At 37.4% G+C, this 22745-nt stretch overlaps 1 protein-coding gene across 1 annotated transcript in view; it reads right to left on the bottom strand.

Moving 5' to 3' along the window:
- Window positions 1-22745, bottom strand: part of RNF115 (ring finger protein 115) — a 76419-nt gene that overhangs the window by 18662 nt on the left and 35012 nt on the right. The window contains exon 4 of the mRNA XM_054562944.1: window positions 8556-8764. Coding sequence (XP_054418919.1) covers window positions 8556-8764 — 209 coding nt within the window. The remainder of the gene's footprint in view (window positions 1-8555; window positions 8765-22745) is intronic.

Here is a 22745-nt window from a genome sequence, read left to right as displayed (position 1 = left end):
TGGCAAATGTTTTTTCCATTGACATAAACTAGAAGAATTAAAAGATACATTCAGCTGCAAAATACAGGTATCTGACTAAAAATCACTTAAACTGCAAGGACATTTATTTACCTTAATTAACAATTAGTCTGAAGGCAAACATCCCAAGTTTGGTATAGTAACTCAATGAAAGATGAGTTACTACTCCGTTTTTCTACTCTGCCAACCTCAGCACTCAGCATATCGGCCATGTCTCCCATACATGATTGTAAAATGGCTGCAGCAGCTCCAAGAATGAAGTTCTTACACAGGAAGTAAAAAGCTAGGAGGTCTCAAAAGAAGAGGTCTCAGAAGAAGAAAAGACAAGAAAAATTTTCTCAGAGGTGCTCCAGCAGACCCTTTAGGTCCCACTGGTGAGAAATGGGTTACATGCCTATGCCATATCTGTCAAAGAGCCTTAGAAAGTAACATCCTGAATTTTTCTGATCCTCTGGCAGAACATGGTCTCTACTTGGCAAGAAAGATGAGTGGAGGGAAAAAGCTACTAAACAGTCACTATGTTTACTTACATATTAATATGAAGCTTCTTTTCATAGTACATCTAAGGTTAAAAAAAACCAGGTAGGTTTATTTAATGAAAACATTAATAATAATAGGGAAAAATTCATCAAGATGGTACTTAAATGTCTAAAATGTAAAAAACACTGATTTTATAGCCCACGTCACTAAGTTCATAACACCCATCAAACAAAAGGTGGTGATGGGGGTGCCCATGGTTAATGTATTTTACAAGTGGTAAGATCAAATCTTCAGAAGATTCCTGAAACATTGTTTAATATAAAATAAATGTTAACCTTAAACTACAATTAATCTTAAACAACATGCCAGTTATTCTATTAGCTGAAATAGCTAATAAAATACCTACCTAGCAGGCACTGGGTGGCTGACCCCAAATCAAAACCTAACACCCTTTTCCCCTACCACCTCAAAGGGCAGAAAAGCTAAATAAATATGTACTCTTCCAGTTTGTTTGTTTTTTTAACACCTGGGGGGCATGTGACAAAATACCCAATGAGCACAACTTTCCTGACACGTGACACAGAGGTGGGAGTAGGGCAGTGAAAAAGATTTTCCTTTCCTTAAAAAAAGGCATGGGGACGGCGGGGGGGAACAAATACGCTGGTGCTATGTCTTTCCCTTTTCTTCTTGCTTGAGGCCCTACAGCAGTAAGCATAAGGGAGAGGCCAAGAGAATCACAGAGCTCCAACACTAACATAGCTGAGAAACAGAACTAACTAAGCTGCTGCCACCTACCTATAGATTTGTTGAGTCCAACAAAAATATTCTTGTTTAAAAGGCAGCTTACATCTTTCTCCCTCTCTGCTATTAGTCAAAGGGACAATGTAGTTAATAGACTAGATCACAGTTTCCCCTTCAATAAAAAGGCAAAGCAACCAAGGAGTACTGATTCAAGCTAATATGTTCACAATTGCTAGGAAACGGCCGGCCTGGTTTCAGGAACTCTAACCCTGCCAACAGGCTGGAGGGCCCCAGGGCTGGAAATAATCAGGAGGTCTTGAAGAAAACAGGCTTCTGAGGAGACATAACCTGTCCCCCCTGGCAGGGGCATAGCTCCTCCCTCTCTGCTTTGCCATGGAGGACTGGGCATCAAGGACGGGTAAGTTACCTCGAGCTGAGGTATACAACCTAAGAGAGATCCCAGTCGATTATTGGCAGCAGATAAATTGGGGGACATGGAGAAAGGCCAAAAAGGCCTGCACCTCTCGGCTTGGCCTGGACATGGCCACAGTCCTCATTCTAACCGAAAGCAGTCTCCTTATCTCTTGGCGGCTCCCTCCCCTCCACCTGGCTCAGGCTTGAAACAGTGCAGGAATCAGCCCTAAATCAGATCTGGTGGTTCCCAGGGAAATCAGGTCTAAAAGTAAATTCTCTAAAGTGTGCTTTGTTCTTCTCTCAAAGCTGTGGCCAGTTCATGCTGAGAAGGACATTCACATTATTTATACCCCTTACCCTACATCCTTAGGTGCCCTTATGTCTACCTGGCCCTTATCTTTAGTCTCTCTCTTATTTATACTAGTCTAAATAAGTGGGATTCAGAACCCTGTTCCCATCTCAGCTGGCCCCCGACGGTTTCTCTCAGATTCAGGGAGTGCAGCGCTCTCCTTCCCCCTCATCCCGGAGGTTGCTGCCCGGGTCAGGATGAGCAGCAACCCCAGAAGCATGCCCTGTCTAGCCTCTGCACAGTGCAACACACAATGCTATTTTATTAGTCTAACAAAGAATTTTGGGGCAAGAGGTTTTAAATTTTGACCTTTAAATACACGCTGATAAAACAACTGTCACAATATAATCTAACAAAATGGTTTTGAATGAAGGTAATGAAATTAAGTGCTTAGTGCACTTCCTATGGAAAAAGACTAAGTGAACTTTTTGGCCAACACAATAGAAGGTCACCAAAGATTTTAGTGAAATTCATATACGACTCTACAGCAGTATATGAATAATGAGATGAGAAAATTTTATTGAAAAGGGAAGGAAATGAGATTGGGTAGTAACTAAAACAGTGGTTCTAAAGTCTGGCTACAATGAGAATAACCTCAAGAACTTTTTAAAAATTACCAATGCGTGGACTGCAAACAAAATAATTAAATCATAATCCTAGAAAGGTGGGGAGGAGTCATCAGTATTTTAAAATACATCTTCAGTGCTCTGACTGGGTGGCTCCCTTGGTTGGAGTGTCATCCTCATACACCAAAAGGCTGGGGGTTTGATCCCCAGTCAAGGCACATGCCTAGGTTACAGGTTCAATCCCCAGTAGGGGCATGTATGGGAGGCGACCAATCAATGTTTCTCTCTCATATCAATAAATATATCCTCAGGTGAAGATTACAAATAAAATGTATCCTCAGTGACAATAGTGTACAAGCATAATTGAAAACCACAGAGGAATCAAGATGGCGAAGGAATGAGTGGAAGTCTCACTGACCTCCCCCCAGGACCAACCTGGAATTACAACTAAATTGTGGAGAAATCACCTGGAGCAAACAACTGAACAATAGCGAGAGAGGAGCCTTGTAACCTCAGAGACAGGAGAATTGGCTTTAGCTCAATCTGACTGGTAAGGAGTGAGGCACAGACTCAAGAAGGCGCGCAGGGCGCCCACGGGAGGCAGCACCAGAAGGATAATGAAACAGCCAGATGGATCCCCCACAGAAGAGTGGGGTCTAAACCAAAAGCAGGGATCTCCAGCCTACAGCCCCGAAGCCCAAAAAGTACACAGAAAACAGCCAGCTCCAAAAAGCGGGAGGGTGGCTCTCTGCCAGAGACTGGCGTCTGGAGATGCAAAGAACCATTTAAAGGGCCAACACATAAATTTTTATTTGTAGCCACTTACCCTGTGCTGGCAGAGGTGGGAGCAGAGTGGGCTAGAGACACCTAAGGAGAGACTGGGAAAGGAGACTTCGGGGAGAGAACTGAGAAAGTAGCTGGCCCAATCTCCATGCTGACTCATCCCCCATGTGACAGCAGCCATCATGTTCAGGCAGAGACCACTCCCCCTTGAGCGGCAGCAGCCTCAGAGGACCCAAGCCCCGCCCCCAGGTGGGACTCCACACTGCTCTGTGCTGTCTAAGCTGCCTGCTGAGTACAGAGTGGCAACCACAGATAGTAGATCCCTCACTAAAGGGGGCGCAGAGAGGTCTGGAGACACTTGAGGAGAGACTGGGGATAGAGGCTTTGCGGGGAGAGAGTAGCCGGTGTGATTAGAGTGCTGACTCCTGCCCCCACACAGCTGCAGCTAGAGGACCCAATAACCCCACCCCCAGGAGGGACTCCACCCCGCCTTGAGCTGTCTAAGGTGGCCTGCTGAGTGCAGAGTGAATAGATTAACAGCTGAAGGAGACAGCCACAGACAGTAGATTCCTGGAAGTCTCAAACAGACTGCCTAAGGTCAGACAGGGATGATGACATCTGACATCATCAGAGGCAGATTGAGAAAGTAAAAACAGCAGTCTCCTCCAATAGAAGTACACACCACAAAGTCAGAAAATCAAGACAGAACAACTTAAGGAGCAGAAGCAAAAAAAAGGAGTCTCACAAATAATGGGAAAACAAAGAAATACCCCCCACTTGAAGGGAAAGGAAGAATCCCTAGAAAGAGAACGAAATGCAACAGAGGCAAGTAAACTATCAGATATTGAATTCCAAACAATGGTTCTAAGTGAGCTCAGAGAGAATTACCAAAAACTACAGGCAAACTATAAGGAACTTACTGCAAACTATATCAGCATGACAAAGGACATACAAACTGTCAGTAAGAGGAAATGAAGGATATAATTTCTGAATTGAAAAACACAGTAAAAGGAATCAAAAGCAGGCTAGATGAAGCCGATGATTGAATCAACAAGCTGGAGGACAAGGTAGAAAAAATTTCCCAGAAAGAGCAAGAAAATGAAAAAAAGACTTAAAAAGAATGAAGAGGTATTTAGGGAAATGCAGGACAACCTGAAACCTAGTAATATCCGTATAATAGAGATATCAGAAGGAGAAGAGGATGAGGAAGGGCTAGAGAACCTGTTGGGAAGAGTAATGATGGAAAATTTCCCTCATTTGAGGAGAGAAAAAGTCACACAAGTCCAGGAAGCACAGAGGGTCCCATTCAAAAGGAACCCAATGAGACCCACTCCAAGACACATCATCATGAAAACAGCAAATAGCAAAGACAGAGAATCCTAAAGGAAGCAAGGAAGAAACAGGTAGTAACATGTAAAGGAGCCCTGACACGGCTAGCAGCTGACTTCTCAACAGAAACACTGCAAGCCAGAAGGGAATGGCAAGAAATAGTCCAAGTCATGAAAAGCAAAGGTCTGCAACCAAGACTGTTCTACTCAGCAAGGCTCTCAATTAAAATGGAAGGTGAAATAAGGAGTTTCCCAGACAAAGGAGTGCCAAAAGAATACACCTCCACTAAACCAGCACTGTACAATATGCTAAAGGGACTGCTTTAAGAAGATGAAGAAAAAGAGTCTATGAATACCCAGTTCCTTTCACAGTTGCTAATACTTGATATTACCAATATTTTTTAATACTTATAATCTGGTTGTAACAATGACATGTTATTTTAATTGTTCCTTTATTATTTGTTGCAACTAAACCTGTTTTTGTATATTTCTTGCCTATTTCTATTGTTTTTAAAAAGCTTTAAATGACTTCTTGGTATTCTTTATCCATTTTTTGATTAAATGTTTGTAGAATTTTTTCCCTAAAAAAAAACAAAACAAATTAACCCTTCTTGAGATGTGTGGCAAATGCTTTACCATTCTATTACTCGTCCTTTAACTTTTTTAATATGTATATTACTGTACAGTCTGTAATGTTTAATGTAGTCATATTGTCAATATTTTACTTTATAGCTTCTGGGTTTGAATATTTTACTTCAGGGTAAGAAAAATATTAGTTTCTATTTTCTCCTAAAACTCCTTAGATTCTACTTATTGATTTTTAACTCACCTGAATACTTCTTGTATAATGTGTGAAATGGGGCTCTTATATTTGTTTTATCTCAAGTAATAGTGGTCCATGCCCCTTTGTTCAATAACTCTTATTTTACCCATTGATTTGAAATATCAACTTAATCATATATTACATTGTGAGGCAGATAAATACATTTGCCTCTAAAATGCTCATTATATTTCACGGATCTACTTGATTATTTCTGTGTTAGTGTCATGTTGTTTTAATTGCTGAGACTTTATATTGGTTTTAAATTTTTAAATATTTTATAATTGACTTTGACATTAAAAAAATAAAATCAGTCAGAGAGAGAGAAGACGCAACTCCCATCTTTTGCAACGACATAGATGGAACTGGAGAATATTATGTTAAGGGAAATAAGCCAGTTGATGAAAGACAAATACCATATGATCTCACCTATAAGTGGACTCTATTCAACAAGATAAACTAACGAACAAAAGAAACCACAGGCATGGAAACATAAAGCAGACTGAAAGTGACCAGAGGGTATGGGGAAAGTGGACAATGGTGGAAAGAAGGGGAAGGGACTAGACAAAGAACACGTATGAATGACCCATGAGCATGGTCAACAGAGTGGGAATTGACTGTGGGAGCAGGGGGTAGTGGTGGGATGGGTGGAGGGGGAAAAGGGGGGAAAACTGAGACAACTCTAATAAAATAAACATGATTTATAAATTAAAAAAATAATTAAAAGAGACAAAAAAAGAGACAAAAGAAAAACACAGAGCTACTCTTGGTGCGGGGGGGGGGGCGCGGAACAGCTAAGGGAGTAAAGGGAAGGAGAAAATGAATGAAAATGAAGTCCCAGGAGAAATAGGTCAGAGGAATCGATCAGAAATATGGGCTGACAGGGTTGCTCTACCCTGACCCCCAAAAAGGACACCTCACCTGAAGAGACTAGAGGGAGAAATAAACATTGGTACAGAAGAATTTGGGCATAGGGATTTGGGGAGTTCATGCCTAAGGCATCAATTTTCATAATGAAGAATACAACTCAGCTACTGAAACCAGCTACTAGACAGCAAATTTGAAGAGTAAAATTGTGTTAGTTCAAAATATTTGGTGAGGAGACTGGAAATTAAAAAACTAATGAGAATTACTGACCATCTAATAAAAATTAAATGCACTTTATCAGTTGAAGGGGCAATAATGAGCCCATTTAAATGATTTCCTCCAGTAGTACCTAGGCATCATACCATGATGGAGGAACAAGGAAAAGTAGACAATAGCACTAATCCAAAATTGGCAATGTTATGGATGGGGGCAACAAAAAGGGGCACAGGAGGTAAAAGTTTAGATGAACTCTAAGTTGAGGATTTCAACAATGGCGACTACACCAGGCAGAGAAGGGAAAGTAACCTACAGGCAATGTAAAGATTTTTAACTATTTTTAGAGAGAGAGGGAGGGAAGGAGAAAGAGAGGGAGAGAAACACTGATGTGAGAAATGGCAATTGGTTGCCTCTCATACACCCCCCTAGCCAAGGACCGAACCCGCAACCCAGGCATGTACCTTGACCAGGAATCAAACTGCAGACCTTTCACTTTGCAGGGTGATGCCCAACCAACTGAGCCACATCAATCAGGGCTAATCTATAGGCAATTTGGTACAGGATACAGTGGATTTACCTCTGAGCACAGAAGTTATTAAACACAGTCTAATATTTCATTGGCCTTTGTCCTAGACAATACAATTGAATTAGATTTCCATATCCTATAATTGACCGAAGAAGGAATGTCATAAGAGAACTAATGGACAAATAGATGGATGGATGTGTGATAAAGGAGGTATAATAAAATATTAATAGTAAAATCTATAAGATGTGTGCATGAGATGAGTGTAGGCTCTAGAAAAGCAATGCCCAAACAGGGATGCTTATCTTGGTCCAGTGGATTGCTACTTAGAAATGGTCACAACAAAATTGTGTTGTGAGATGACAGAAATGTTCTATAATCTGTGCTATGAAATACGGTAACTGCTAGCTATCTGTAGCTACTGAGCCCTTGAAATGTGACTAGTGTGGCTGAGGAATTTTGAGTTGTATTAATTTGTAGTGTAAACTGATATAATAACATGTGGCTAGTGACTGTGGTATCAGATAATGCAGCCCTAGATTCATATATCCCTGGGTGCAAGTCCTAGGTCTACCACTAATCCAGCTTACTTCATTTCACTAAGTCTTAGTTTATTCTTACATAAAATGAGAACAGCAACAGCAACTACTAATTCATTTGGATTAAATGAGCTAAGTAGATATAGCAGGAAGCACAATTCTACACATACGGTAAAAAATGTTTTTTTAAATTCTCAGTTGAGGACACATTTACTGATTTTTGAGAGAGAGAGAAAATGGGAGAAAAAGGGAGAGGAACACCAATGGGTTGCCTCACCCTGACTGGGGATCAAACCTGCAACCTAGTTATGTGCCCTGGCCAAGAACTGAAAACACAACTTTTTGGTATATGGGTTAATGCTCCAACCAACTGAGCCACCCAGCCAGGGCTATATGGTAAATATTTTTAAAATTTGTTTATTATCCCTAATAAATGGGATCCATGAAAAGAGGGGCCACCACTAACTGGTGTTTTGCTCTCCATTGTATCACCAGTAATTCGTACAAATATCCTACCAAAAAAGACTCGATAGGCATTTGTTGCATGAATGCTTTTGGCAGTCACAAGACTCTATGTTTATTCCTATTAAAATTCACATTAATAAGTCCATTGCTCCCATCTGCTGAGGTCTTTTTGAATCCTAATGTCATCCAATATATTTGATCCCTTTTCAGTAAATTCTGAAATTTTGATAAATGAACCTATATTAATCTGACACGTAAGTAAAAATGTTAACCAGAGGCCTATATCATTAGTTTTAGTACCCTGTACTTTATCAGCATTCATTAACTGGTATGAGTTGAGTATGGACACTCAATTTAGCTGTAACTTTGTTCTACCTTATAAAGATTAGATTAAGCTAATATGTCTTTCATTGAAACTACCCTTTTAAGAACACCTGTGCACTCACCCTTCAATAGCTGGGGATCTATCAGGACGAGTACTTCCTTGTGATCTGTATCTCCGAGTCATTGGCAGCCGAGGAGGTCGACTTGGTCCCCAGAAGTCAGTGTGAGTTTGGTGTCTCTCATTGCCTCTATTATCTTGGTCCAGTGGATTGCTACTTAGAAATGGTCTAAAATCTTGTATAATCATCGTGTGGTCCAAATTGCGCCAGAACTAGTAAAAACCAGAAATAAACCACGTTACAGTTTTAAGAACAGTAAAAGAGGAAAGAGGAAGAAGAAGTCTTTCAAGTGCATGAATGGGGGGAAAACCTTACATACTACAAAACTTAATTTCCTTAATAGAGAAACAACAGGTCAATGGTCAAATCTGTTTTCTTTCTTTTTATCCTCACTCAAAGACATTTCTTATCATTGTTTTTAGAGAGAAAGGAAGGGAGAGAGAGAAAGAGAAAGGGAGAGAGAGAAACATAAACATGTACGCACCCCAGCTGGAGATCAAACCCGCAACCTGGGTATGTGCCCTGACCAGAAATTGAACCAGCAACCATTCAGTCTAAGGATGATGTTCCAACCAACTGAGCCATACAGTCCAGGGCCTGAACCCCTTCAGAATAAAAACATGAGTCAAAGGTAATCATGGACTTCTATACTAAGCACAATCAATCATTTAGATGAATATTATAACCCTGTGTTTCAATGACATCCACATTTCCACTATAAAATAATAAGATTTAAATAAAACAGATGCATTTTACACACTTGTAAGAAAGCAACATCACCAGAAAATATAGACAGATTTCTGAAAAATACTTCTCTTATTACACCTAATGAAATTGAAGCAGTAATCAAAAAACTCCCAACAAACAAAAGCCCTGGGTTAGATGGCTTCACAGGTGAATTTTACCAAACATTCCAAGAAGAACTTACACCTCTCCTTCTCAAACTATTTCATAAAATTCAAGAAAAGGGAAGGCTCCCAAACTCCTTTCACAAGCCAACATTATCCTAATTCGAAAACCAGGTAAAAACACTACAAAGAAAGAAAATTTATAGGCCAATATCCCTGATGAACATAGATGCTAAAATCCTCAACAAAATATTAGCAAACTGAATACAGCAATGCATCAGAAAGATCATACACCATGATCAAGTAGCATCTATTCTGGGAATGCAAGGATGGTACAACATTCACAAAACAATGTATGTGATTCACCACATACACAAAATAAAGGATAAAAACCACATGATTATGTCAATAGATGCAGTAAAAGCTTTTGATAAAATCCTGCACCCATTTATGATAAAAACTCTCAGAAAAATGGGAATAGAAGAAATATACCTAAACATAATAAAGGCCATATATGAAAAACCCACCGCCAGCATCATACTCAATGGGCAAAAACTACAAGCGTTCCCCTTAAGATCGGGAACAAGACAGGGATCCCACTTTCACCTCTCTTATCCAGCATAGTACTGGAAGTCGTAGCCACAGCAATCAGACAAGAAGAAAAAAATAAAAGGCATCCAAACTGGAAAGGAAGACGTAAAACTGTCTTTATTTGCAGATGACATGATATTGTACACAGAGATCCCCAAAGATTCTACCAAGAAACTACTAGAACTGATAAATGAATTCAGCAAAGTAGCAGGATACAAAATTAATATTCAGAAATCAGATGCATTTTCATATGCCAATAATGAATTAACAAAGGGAAATTAAGAAAAACAATCCCATTCACAATTGCTTCAAAAAGAATAAAAAACCTAGGAATAAATCTAACCACGGATGTAAAAGACCAATACTTGGAAAATTATGGAACACTGAAGAAAGAAACTGAAGAAGAGACAAATAAGTAGAAGCACATACTATCTTCATGGACGAAACAAATTAACATCATCAAAATGTCCATACTCCCTAAAGCAATCTATAGATTCAACACAATTCCTATCAAGAGTCCAATGATGATATTTCACAGAACTAGAACAAATATTTCAAAAATTTATATGAAACCACAAAAGGCCCCACATAGCAATAGCGATCCTGAGAAAGAACAACAAAATTGAAGGCATCACACTACCTAATATCAAACTGTATTACAAGGCCATAGTAATCAAAACTGCCTGGCACAAGCATAAAAACAGACACACAGATCAATGGAACAGAATAGAGAGCGCAGAAATAAACACATACCCTTACAGTCAATTAATATTCAACAGAAGAAACAAGCACATACAATGGGCTAAAGACAGTTTTTTCAATAAATGGTGTTGGTAAAATTGGACAGATACATGCAGAAAAATGAAACTAAATTGCCTTAAGCCACACACAAGAATAAATTCAAAATGGATCAAAGACTTAAATGTTAGACCCAAAATCATAAAAATCCTGGAAGAAAACATAAGCAGCAGGATCATTGCTTGTAGACATTTTTTAACAGCTATATCTCCTCAGGCAAGGGAAACAAAAGAAAACATAAACAAATGGCACTTCATCAAACTAAAAAGTTTTTTGCACAGCAAAGGAAATCATCAACAAAATAAAAAGACAACCTACAGAATGGGAGAACACATTCGCCAATACATCTGATAAGGAGTTAATATCCAAAATTTATAGAGTACTTCTAAAACTCAACACCAAAACTCAACGCCAATTTAAAAATGGGCAAAGGATCTGAATAGACACTTCTCCAAAGAGGCCATACAGATGGTCAATAGACATGTGAAAAGATGTTCAATGTCACTAATCATCAGAGAAAAGGCAAATCAAAACCACAATGAGATACCATCTCACACCTCTCAGCATGGCTATCGTCAATGAATCCACAAATAAGTGCTGGTGAGGATGTGGAGGAAGGAGGACCCTTTTGCACTGTGTGTGGGAATGCAGACCGGCACAACAACTGTCAAAAGCAGTATGTAGATTCCTCAAAAAATTAAAGATGGATGTGCCTTTTGACCCAGCAATCCCACTTCTGGGAATATATCTGAAGGAACCCAAAACACTTAATTTCAAAGAACATAAGCACCCCTATGTTCTTTGCAGTGTTATTTACAATTGCCAAGATATGGACGCAGCCCAAGTACCCATCAATAGATGAGTAGATGAAACAACTGTGAAACATTTACATAATGGAATTCTACTTGGCCTTAAAAATGAAAATTTTACCCTTTGCAACAGTATGGATGGACCTGGAGAACATTATGCTAAGTGAAATAAGCCAGAGAAAGACAAACACTGTATGATTTCACTCATTATGTAGGATCTAATAAACATGTTGAACTAACAAGGAAAACAAGAGACAGAATCATAGATGGAGAGCAGGATAACAGCTAGTTGCAGGGCTGGGAGGTTAGAAGTTGAAGGGATTGAGCCAAAAGGAAAAAGGACTCATGGACATGGATAATAATGTGGTGACTGCTGGTGGGGGGGGGGGCTGTAAGGGGAATAAAAGATAATGGAAAAAATATGATAAAGATTTTAAAAATAATAAAATACAAGTGGAAAAAAAATTTTAATACTTAATTTAGAAACTGCATCAGAAAGGGTTAGTGTCAAAGCAGTGTAGGAATGTCTGATAAGACCATTCCATTGTACACACTTTTATCATGAAAAGGGTGGTGGTGGTGGGGAGGAATAGAGGGGTGGGGGGCATGTGTGCCTATTGGGTTTGAAGACTCACTAAGCAAAGAATGAACGGAAAAAAACAAATCACTTCTGAAATAATTTAAACAGTATTTATCTATACACCAGGCATTCGAAGAGTTCCACAGAACCCTACTTATTTTACTCCATCCAACCAAGTATATAATCCTAGTCATATTCTCTATTTTTGTTTTAAATGAGAACAAAAGACTAATGTATAGATAATAACATGGACACCATAATGCTCAGCACATCACTTTTCATTTCTTAAATTGTTCACAGCCCTCCAACTGCAGACTGATCTTTTCTTCTGAAAATTCATTATTAGCAATAGCCTCCTATAATAACACTCATAGAAAGTATTACCAGCCTAGTTGCATGTTATGCTGAGGTCATTCCAGACCCCACTCTAGTCTCAATCCAGTGACTTGTTAAATCAATTCTCAAAATTAAGGAATCTGGGTTCATGAATAATGTTGCTTTTTGCTAATTTTTTTCCAGTTCACAGTTTGCGTCTTAATTTTCAAGATGTTTCCTCCTCTTTACATTAAAAAATATACAATATATAATATAAAGTACAATATATTCTCTATTTACTCAGATGTGACTAACCCCTACCTTTTATTCTACTCCCCTACTGAGAGTTTAATTTGGTGTGTAGAATTCCAGATCTTTAAATATGTGTCTGTGTATATACACATACTAGGTTTTGTAATACACAACACACACACACACACACACACATTCATTCAATCAATCAATCAATCAATGCTTGTTGAGCATGTACTATGTCCCCAGTCACTTTCTGGGAACTGTTAGGAATACAGCAGAGAATGTAATGTTAAAACAAACAAACAACAACAAAAAAACAAACCGCTGCCCTGATGGATTTCATGTTCAAGTGAGAAGAGACAGACATGCTACTACCTTCCAAAAGAAGAAAAAGAAAACTGAGGGGAAAAGGTCTACATTGAGTCAAAACACACATTCTTATCATTCTTTCCAACAGTAGAATAGCATGGGTGTTTTATATTTTATATGCTTTTGAATATTATTTGATACATGTCAAATAACATAATAAATGAGGTACTGAAAAAATAAAGCACACGCTGGCCAGGTGGCTCAGTTGGTTAATGCCACCCCATTTGCCAAGGTTGCAGGTTCAATACCTAGTCATGGCACATACAAGAATCAATCAATGAATGCTTAAATAAATGGAACAACAAATTGATGTCTCTCTCTCTCTCTTAAAAAAAATAATAAAAAAACACAAATGGAGGATAGGTAAATGGAGCATTCACTCCCTCCCATGAACACACCAAAATTACAGCTAAACCACAGAACCACCATCTCTCAGAACTGCCTAAAACCTAGCTGAACCAAAGTCTTACAACTAAGTATATAAAGAAGCATCCACATAGAGGCTGGTAAGAGGGGCAGAGATTTCACTTATATGTGAAATCTGTAAAACACAAAACAAACAAACAGAACAGAACACACTCACAGATAGAGAAAATTTGGACAGTTGCCAGATGGGGAGGGGGTATGGGGGATGGGTGAAAAAGATGAAGGGATTAAGAAGTACAAATTGGTAATTACAGTTCAGTAACAGGGATGTGAAGAACAGCACAGGGAATACAGTCAAATATTGTAATAACTATGTATAGGGTCAGGTAATAGATTTATGAGAGTGATTATTTTGTAAGTTATATAAGTATCTAAATATTGTAATTGAAAAATAAAAAGGTATTGAAAAGAAAACAAAACATCTACCCTTGTAACCATCTTTAGTTCACATCACCAAAGCCATTGAAACCATGTCCCTTTCTCCCCCAACCTCCAGAGTAACCGCTGCACTCAATTGTTTATCATTTCCTTGCTTTATTTTGAGTTTTACTAAAAGATGTATAAAGATGTAAATTATGAAAGTGCCTTATGAAAGCATATTCGCTATTTTGGCTCCACTGTTGACACATTCATTTTAACACACACTTTTAAATCTTTCTACTCCTAATAAAAATAGATTGTTTCTTGTTTTTTGCTATTACTAACAGTGTAAACATCCTTATATATGTTATCTGCTGCAGAGATAGAAGAGTTTCTGCTAGTGGTTTGCACAACTTTATACGGTCTACACATCTTCACATTTACCAGATAATGCCAAAATTATTTTCCAAAGTGAGTGTAACAATTTACACATCCACCAAGAGGACCGTACCAAATCCTGGAGTACTTGGTATCATAGAACTTTTTTTTTTTTTTAAGTTTTTACCAATTTGCTGGATGTAAAACATTATCTCATTATGAGGTCTTTTTTTTGGTTTGTTCTTTTCTTTTTGGCTTATAAAAATTCATAAAAGGGTTTACTTAAAATGAGTATTCTTTGGCCCTACTCTAGTAAGCAAATCGAATTGGTCTGCAGTGAGCCTCAAAGACTCCCTCCAGCATTCCATGTATGGAAAGTCTATTAGTAATAAACTCTATCAGCTATTGTTTATCTGGGAATGTTTTAATTTTTCCTTTGTTCTTTAAGGATAGTTTTGCCAAGTCTAGAATTCTTGGTTGGCAGTATTTTTTCTCTCAGCATTTTAAATATGTTATTCCACTGCCTTCTATATCCTGCAATACTAACTCAACCTTGAATGCTTAGGACAAACACAGTTTTGCTTCTGATGTATTGGTGAATTTTATTTCTGGTGTTTTGGATGAACTTCTTATTTACATTCACAAGAGAATTGGCTTATAATTTTCCTTTTGCATACTATCCTTGTCTGCTTTTGGTATCAGGTTATACTTAGCCCCATAAAATGTATTGGGAAGTATTCCTTGTCTTTCATACGAATATCCTGTAGCACAGAAATAGAATTGCTGGATATAAGCATTTTAAATTTCACTAGACAGAGCCAACTACCCTCCAAAGGGCTTTACTGTTTTATACTTATAGCATTGTAAAAGAGCTTACACTTTCCCACTTTATTTTTAATTTTTTTTTTTTTTTAGATTTTATTTATTTTTAGAGAGGGGAAGGGAGGGAAAAAGAGGGGGAGAGAAACATCGATGTGTGGTTGTCTCCTGTACACCTCCTACTGGGGACCTGGCCTGCAACCCAGGCATGTGCCCTAGACTGGGAACTGAACCAGCAACTCTTTGGCTCACAGGCCAGCACTCAATCCACTGACACACACAAGCCAGGGCACATTCTCCCACATTCTTGACAACACCGTTAAATTTCTTTTAATTCTAACATCCAATCTGAGGAGCAAATAATAATATGCACACTAAAAACAGTAAGAGCTGTCAATATACCACAGAGATAATGTAACTTTTATTTAACTGCCATTTCTATTTCTTGACATTATCTTATTTCCCTTTACTTTCTACCGACAGCCTCCATCTGTTATAAATCACTGGCTTCCAGGTTGAAAAGTGGTCTACAACATAATTTAAGTGAGAAAGTATGAGCAGCCCCCTCCATGTTCTCCACCACCTATTTTACTTATGTAAAGTAAAGGAAGAAGTGTATCATTCCCTTACTAGATAAAAAAAGTTTCACAACATTTGTGGACACTAAAGAACTCTCAAAGCAACCTTTATTTTCATTATAATTAATGTAAAAACTAAATATCTGAAAATTTTTGACTAGAGGAAAAATCAATCACCAAGCTCATAGTATCAATAATGTGCATTGATAATTACATAAATTGTTATCATACTTAATATATGTTAAGGATTCTGAAGGAATGGAAGCTGAGCAGCAGCTTCAACATCAGCATGAGGCATTCTGTTACTGTTTGCAAACTCCAACTTAGTGCAAACGAATATTAACCAACCATGTATTGTCCCAAAATAACAATGCACCCTGATCATAAAACACAGAATATGTGTAAAAAAATAAAAATAAAAAAAGGGCCACCATACAGATTTATACCAAATCAACAAGAAGGTTAGGACTAGCTTGAGATCGTTTGCCTCTGAGCAGACTCACAGAAGCATAAGAGAAAAAAAGCTCATACAACAAAACTGGGTATTCAGGACATGGATTATATAAGTAAAAACAGATAGAGAACACTATTATGTTTTGGTGAAACATTCAAAAGAATCACAGGGGGCAGTTTATCTGACAAGTTCTGATTGGAAAACTGAAAATGTTACTCTGAAAGAGGCGTAAGACAATGCCTCTGAAAATATGTGGACACTATCTCCCATTTAGTAGAATATGCTGTAATATAAGCTATGATCACATCAGCACTTCTTACAATATGGTCTGTTCTTCAAAGAGTTAAACAGTTGCCATATAACCCTGAAATTTCACTCTTATAGAACCAAGAGAACTGGAAAGACTGAACACAAAAATCTGTATGCTAATATACAGCAGCATTGCTCGTAACAGCTAAAAAGCACAAGCAACTCAAATGTCCATCAACTGATGAGTGCATAAACAAAACATAGTATATCCATACAATGGAATATTGTGGAATCATAAAAAAGAGTGAAGTACTGACACATGCTACAACATAGATGAACCCTTCAAAACACTATGGAAAGTGAAAGAAGTCAGTCACAAAGGTCACACATATTGTATATTATTCCATGTATATCAAAAGACCTCAATAGGCAAATCCATAGGACAGAAAATAAACTGGTTGCTATTTAGGGCTCAAGGAACTGGAGAGGAAAAAAAAAAAGGAAAGACTAATCAGTACAGGGTTACTTTTTGGGGTGATTAAAAAATTTCTAGAATTAGTGGTCATGGTTATACAACTTTATGAATGTAGTAAAACAACTGAATTTTATACTTTAAAGGATAAACTACATGATATGTGAATTATATATTTTTAAAAAATGGCCTATAAAGATGAGTCACTGAGCATGAAAAGTTTCATAGAAACGTATCAAGATAATCACCTCCCTCCTTGCACCCAAACAACCACTGATTTTTCTGTGGTTTACATCTTTAGAGATTTGTATTTTTCTAGAATTTCATGTAAAAGGAATCATATTGCATGTGTTCTTTGTGTGCCTTCTTTTACTCAGCTTAATTATTTTGAGATTCATCCATATTTTTACATATATGCTGAGTTTATGCTGAGTAGTATTCCATAAATGTTATATTGCTTGGTATTCCATAGTAGGAATATATCACAATTTATCCATCCACCTGTTGATGAACATTTGAATTGTTTCTTCTTTTTCAAAGTTGTTAACTATTCTACATACTTTTCATTTTTGCATGAATTTTAGAATCTCCTTTCAACTTGTATCAAAACACTGACTTGGATCTTGACTGAAATTATAATGAATTCATAACATCCTAACAAAATTGTCGTCTGTTCCACAAACAGAATCTATTTTCTCCATTTATTTAGATGATCCTCAATTTCTTTAAGTAGTATTTTGTCATTCTCCACGCTCAGGTCTTATACATTTTCTGAAAGTTATAGTATTTTGTTTTTTTATGAAAGTTATAGTATTTCATTTTTTATCTGTAAATGGTATTTTTAAAAATTTTAATGTCTGTTGCTAATATGTAAAAATACAAATGATTTTATATGTTTTTCTAATATTCTGCACCCTCGCTTAAATTCATTATTTCTATTAGCTTTTTAATAAAATCCATCTGGTTTTCTACATCTGTGAATTGACAGTTTTATTTATTCCTTTCCAATTTGGGTGCTACTTATGTCTGAGATTTAGAAAAACAGCGAACAGGATGGACAGTTTAAAATCTTTAAGTTTTTACTGTGACTATTTGTTTAAAATTATCAATTTTGTAAGTCAAAATTGGTAGAATTTTATTCAGTTCAATTTAACTTTATGTTGTTCTTGATTATTTCAGAGCCTTCTTCAAAAGTCCCAGGAGTACACACATAAGAGCATGAGTTGTTGGTATTGGAGAGGGTCTTAATGGAGGTAGAAGCAAAACTGTCCTCACAGATTACTAACTGATCTCCTCCCCCAACTGCCACAGAAACTACTCCCAGGCGCCTGTTAATTAGAGCTTAAATTACAAAACCCAAAAGTGAAGAGGGAATAATCAGATCTCCCATTTCCACCTCTGACCTCATTACTCTTCCCTACCAAAGAAGGGATGCATCGATCTGATCAGTGAGTCCCAAGAGCCTAATATCTGCTGAATTCACATTTCTCCAGTGGATGGAGTTCATGTAGTAGGAAGCTGCAAAAATGCAAAAGAAGTGGTTTTAAGTATGTGTACCAGCTCTGCAGCCTTTAATTCTCACGTAGGTCATCCTGAATATGGCCATAGACCAACTGTGTTCTCTGATTCAACTACATAACAACTAAATTTTTATTTCCATCTGCCTGACTCCTATGTTTTCTCAGACTCAGAGGTGGAAGGAAGTATCAACCATCATATATAACCAGTCATGTTTAACATGGGATAAAAGTTTAATAAATATAGTACAAACATGAAAGACTATGAAATTATAAAATTTAATTCTTGTAAACTATGAAGATACAAGGATAAAGGTCTGACATAACCTCATAACAAGTAAATTTCAAAAAGCAGAAAAACAATATGATATACTCCTATGCTTGCATTTGAAAAGTTATGAAGCATGCATATGAGAAATGGAAAGTATTACTTAAAAAATAAAGCTAAAATAAGATAATGAGATAATGGAAGAGATTTCATTTTAAAAAAATTTTAATGTTGTTACAATATCTTTCAGTACATATCTATGCCTCAGGAAAAAATGTATGGAGAAAGGGAGCTCAAAGAATAGTGAAACTCCAGATATTTTTAATACCTTTTTTCTGTCATTATAATGCTACAAGTTTTATTTAAATAAATATAAATCAGACTGCTCAGAGCACCCTGCCCTGTTCCGTACTCTAGGTGTTCTTTTTCTAGGAAGCCGTCTACCTACCTATTTTATAGTCTGCTAATCTGAAGCAGCACCCACAGTGACTCCTGTACTGAAGTGACCCATTCCAGTAAGCTGAGACTCTCAGGTCAGGTGTCTCATTGGCACCTGGTCATGGTCAGAAGCTTTCAAATTATCAATGAAACCCTCAGCTAGACATGAGCCCAAATCCTCAGGTCAACAAGAGACCTCAGTAGAACAATGTCCTCTCTACACAAACTGCTGGCAACAATTTTTATATTCATTCTCCACTGACCTTCACATTAACTGGCAACCAGCCTCCTCCCACCTTTACTCCGTCCTCACTCACTCTCTCTCCACCTCAAATCCCTTAAAAAAAACAAAAAAACAAAAACCAATACTCATTGTGTTAGAAATTTTGCTAAAACTAAGCCTTTTCTAATATATCTAGTATTGTAGGAATTCAGCTATTAGTATATTCTAGTTATAGAAAATAACCTTTTCATTGCACGAGCAGCTCTGACTGAAGAACAGAGCAAGACTTTGTTGAAATTACCAAATAAAAGTGTAGAAAAAAATAACTTTGGTTTCTATACATAATTTTCTTTCTGTTTCCCCCTCCCCAGGGACATAAGTATAAAACCTTATAGCCTATACATATTATCTTTTTCTCACTTTTTTGTTCATCTAAATCCTACCTACCCTTCCTTGAAGAAACCTTATTTTACTTTTCCCATGGAGTTTTACCTTCTCCATGAAGTCTTAATAACGGCTTAAATTTATAAAGCACTCTATATGGGAGACACATTGGCCTACACACCTGGCATGTATTAACTCAACCCTCACAACAATCCTATGAGGTATTATTTTCCCCAATTTACAGATGAGGAAACAGATATACAGAGATTTGAGGTGATTTTGTCCAGGTTACAAAACCAGTAAAGAAGAGGTAGACCCAAGATTTGAACTCAGGCAGTTTGATTCCAGGTATATCATGAAGTTATTTGACCTCTGTTCCTTAAGGCCTTCTAAAGACCATAGCTCATCTAATCTAATCTCTCCCTACTGTGCTAGTTACATAGATCCCACAATTTTATTATATTATCTATACTCTTTCTTGTTTTCTTATTTGTTTCCTATTGTCTTTGCACTTCTTCCTCAAATAAATTACAAATTCCTTGTTGGCAAAGCAACCATATTTGCCTCTTAACCCTCCTTTTCGCAGCGCTGTTAAAGCAATGAATATAGACTACCATATTTTGCTGTGTATAATGCGCTCCCGTGTACAGCATGCACCCATATTTTAGTGCTGCCCATATAATAATGAGCACCCTTAGTGCTACACATGTATAATGAACACCCTTATTTTTCCCTCAAAAATTTGAGTAAAAAAGTGCATGTTATACATGGCAAAATACAGTAGTTAGCTAACTTTTTTAAAACGCTGGCAACTTCTATACTCTTTTCAATTTTTAAATGTAAAATATTTTGCTTAACAATGAGAAAACTGAAATATTCAGCCATGGTGACAAGAGGGAAAACTGGGTATTGCTACAAACTAAAGAACATGGAGTTACAGGCTATGGCTCAGCAAAATTACTTTAACACCTAAAGAAACAACTCATGCTCTCAGGGTCAGATTTAGCATTACTAAAGTTAGGAAAAAGACTACATGTATTTGTTCTCCTTCTTAATGCATCTCCTTTAGGTGAGTCATAGTTATAAAACTGACAAAACAATGTATTTCCATGGAGAACATTAAAAAAAAAAGATGAAGTTTCTTCTGCATAAGCATAATCAGTAAGCAACAACCTGTGTATCACACACACAGAAAAAAAAAAATACTACATCAGAAAGACTTCCAGGCCTAGCAAACAGAATAAATTTTAAATAATGTTTTTCAACGCATCAAAATGAAAAAATAAAAATGGGAGTTCAAGGACATGATCTGTCTTGTACCCATGTACCAAGGGATTTCAGAGTTAACAAAAAAACTTACCACCAGATACTACAGACCATATGTAAATGAAAATACCCTTAATAGCCCTGGCTGGTGTGGCTCAGTGGACTGAGGGTTGGCCTGCAAACGAAAAGTTCACAGATTCAGTTCCCAGTCAGGGTACATACCTGGGTCCCATGACAGGCCCCAAGTTGGGGGCGTATGAGAGGCAACCGATGAGTGTTTCTCTCCCTCTCTTTCTCCCTCCCTTCCCCGTGCTCTGAAAATAAGTAAGTAAAATCTTTTAAAAATACCCTTAATAAAACAGGACTATTATCTAAACATTTCATCAATTTTCTTGACTATAAATCTAACAATGTAAATATACCTCAGGGGTGAGACGTCTTAAGATAATTTTCAGAGGATAAAGAAGAAAAGTTTAGGGTTCACAAGTTTCTTACTGAACACTTTTCTTTTTTATTTTACTGATTATGATATTACAATTGTCCTAATTTTATCTCCTTTGCTCCCCTCCACTCAGTATCCCCACTTCCTCATTAGGCAATCCGCACACCATTGTTCATGACCATGGGTCATGCGTACAAATTCTCTGGTTACTCCATTTCCTATACTGTACCACCTTACATCCCCACGGCAATTCTGTAACTACCTATGTGTACCTCTCTTTTCTTTCTTTTTTTTATTTTATTTTATTATTTTTAGAGAAAGGAGAAGGGAGGGAGAAAGAAAGGGAAAGAAATATCAATGTGCGGTTGCTTCCTACGTGCCCCCAACTGGGGACCCAGCCCACAACCCATGCATGGGCCCTGACCAGGAACCGACCTAACCAGTGATGCCCTGGTTGGCAGGCAGGCACTCAATCCACTGAGCCACACCAACCAGGGCCCTGCCTGTACTTCTTAATCCCCTCAAACCTTCACCCTTTCCCCCACACCCATCTCCCATTTGGCAACCATCAAAACATTCTCCGTATCTATGATTCTGTCTCTGTTCTTCCTGTTTGCTTAGTTTGTTTTTTAAATTCAACTGTTGATAGGTATATATTTATTGCCATTTTATTGTTCATAGTTTTGATCTTCTTTTTCTAAAATAACTCCCTTTAACATTTCATATAATCATGGTTTGGTGATGATAAACTCATTTAGTTTTTTCTTGTATGATAAGATCTTTACCTACCCTTCGATTCTAAATGACAGCTTTGCTAGGTCGAGCAATAATGGCTGTAGGCCCCTGCTTTTCATGACTTTGAATATTTCTAGCCAATCCCTTCTAGCCTGGATACCTTCTTTTGAGAAATCAGCTCACAGTCTTAAGGGAATTCCCCTGCAGGTAACTGCTTTTCCCTTGCTGCTTTTAACATTCAATCTTTGTATTTAACCTGTGGCATTTTAATTATGATGTATCTTGGAGTGGGTCTCTTTGCATTCATCTTGTTTAGGACTCTCTGTGCTTCCTGGACTTGCACTGTCTATTTCCTTCACCAGATTAGGACAGTTTTATTTCATTATTTTTCCAAATAGATTTTCGATTTCTTCCTCTTTCTCTTCTCCTTCTGGCTCCCCTATGATGCAAATATTGGACTGCTAAAAGTTGGCCCAGAGGTTCCTTACACTATCCTCACTTTTTTGGATTCTTTTTTTCTGATTGCTGTTCTGATAGGTTTTTTGCTTCCTTATGTTCCTAATCAATGATTCGGTTCTTGGCTTCATTCACTCTACTGTTGTTTTTCCCTGTAAATTGT

Source organism: Pteronotus mesoamericanus, unplaced genomic scaffold, assembly GCF_021234165.1.
Source record: "Pteronotus mesoamericanus isolate MK-2021 breed Mesoamerican mustached bat unplaced genomic scaffold, CSHL_Meso_final scaffold_705, whole genome shotgun sequence".
NCBI lineage: Eukaryota > Metazoa > Chordata > Mammalia > Chiroptera > Mormoopidae > Pteronotus > Pteronotus mesoamericanus.
The sequence above is the reverse complement of the archived record's forward strand: the minus strand, read 5'-3'. Positions and strand labels throughout refer to the sequence as shown.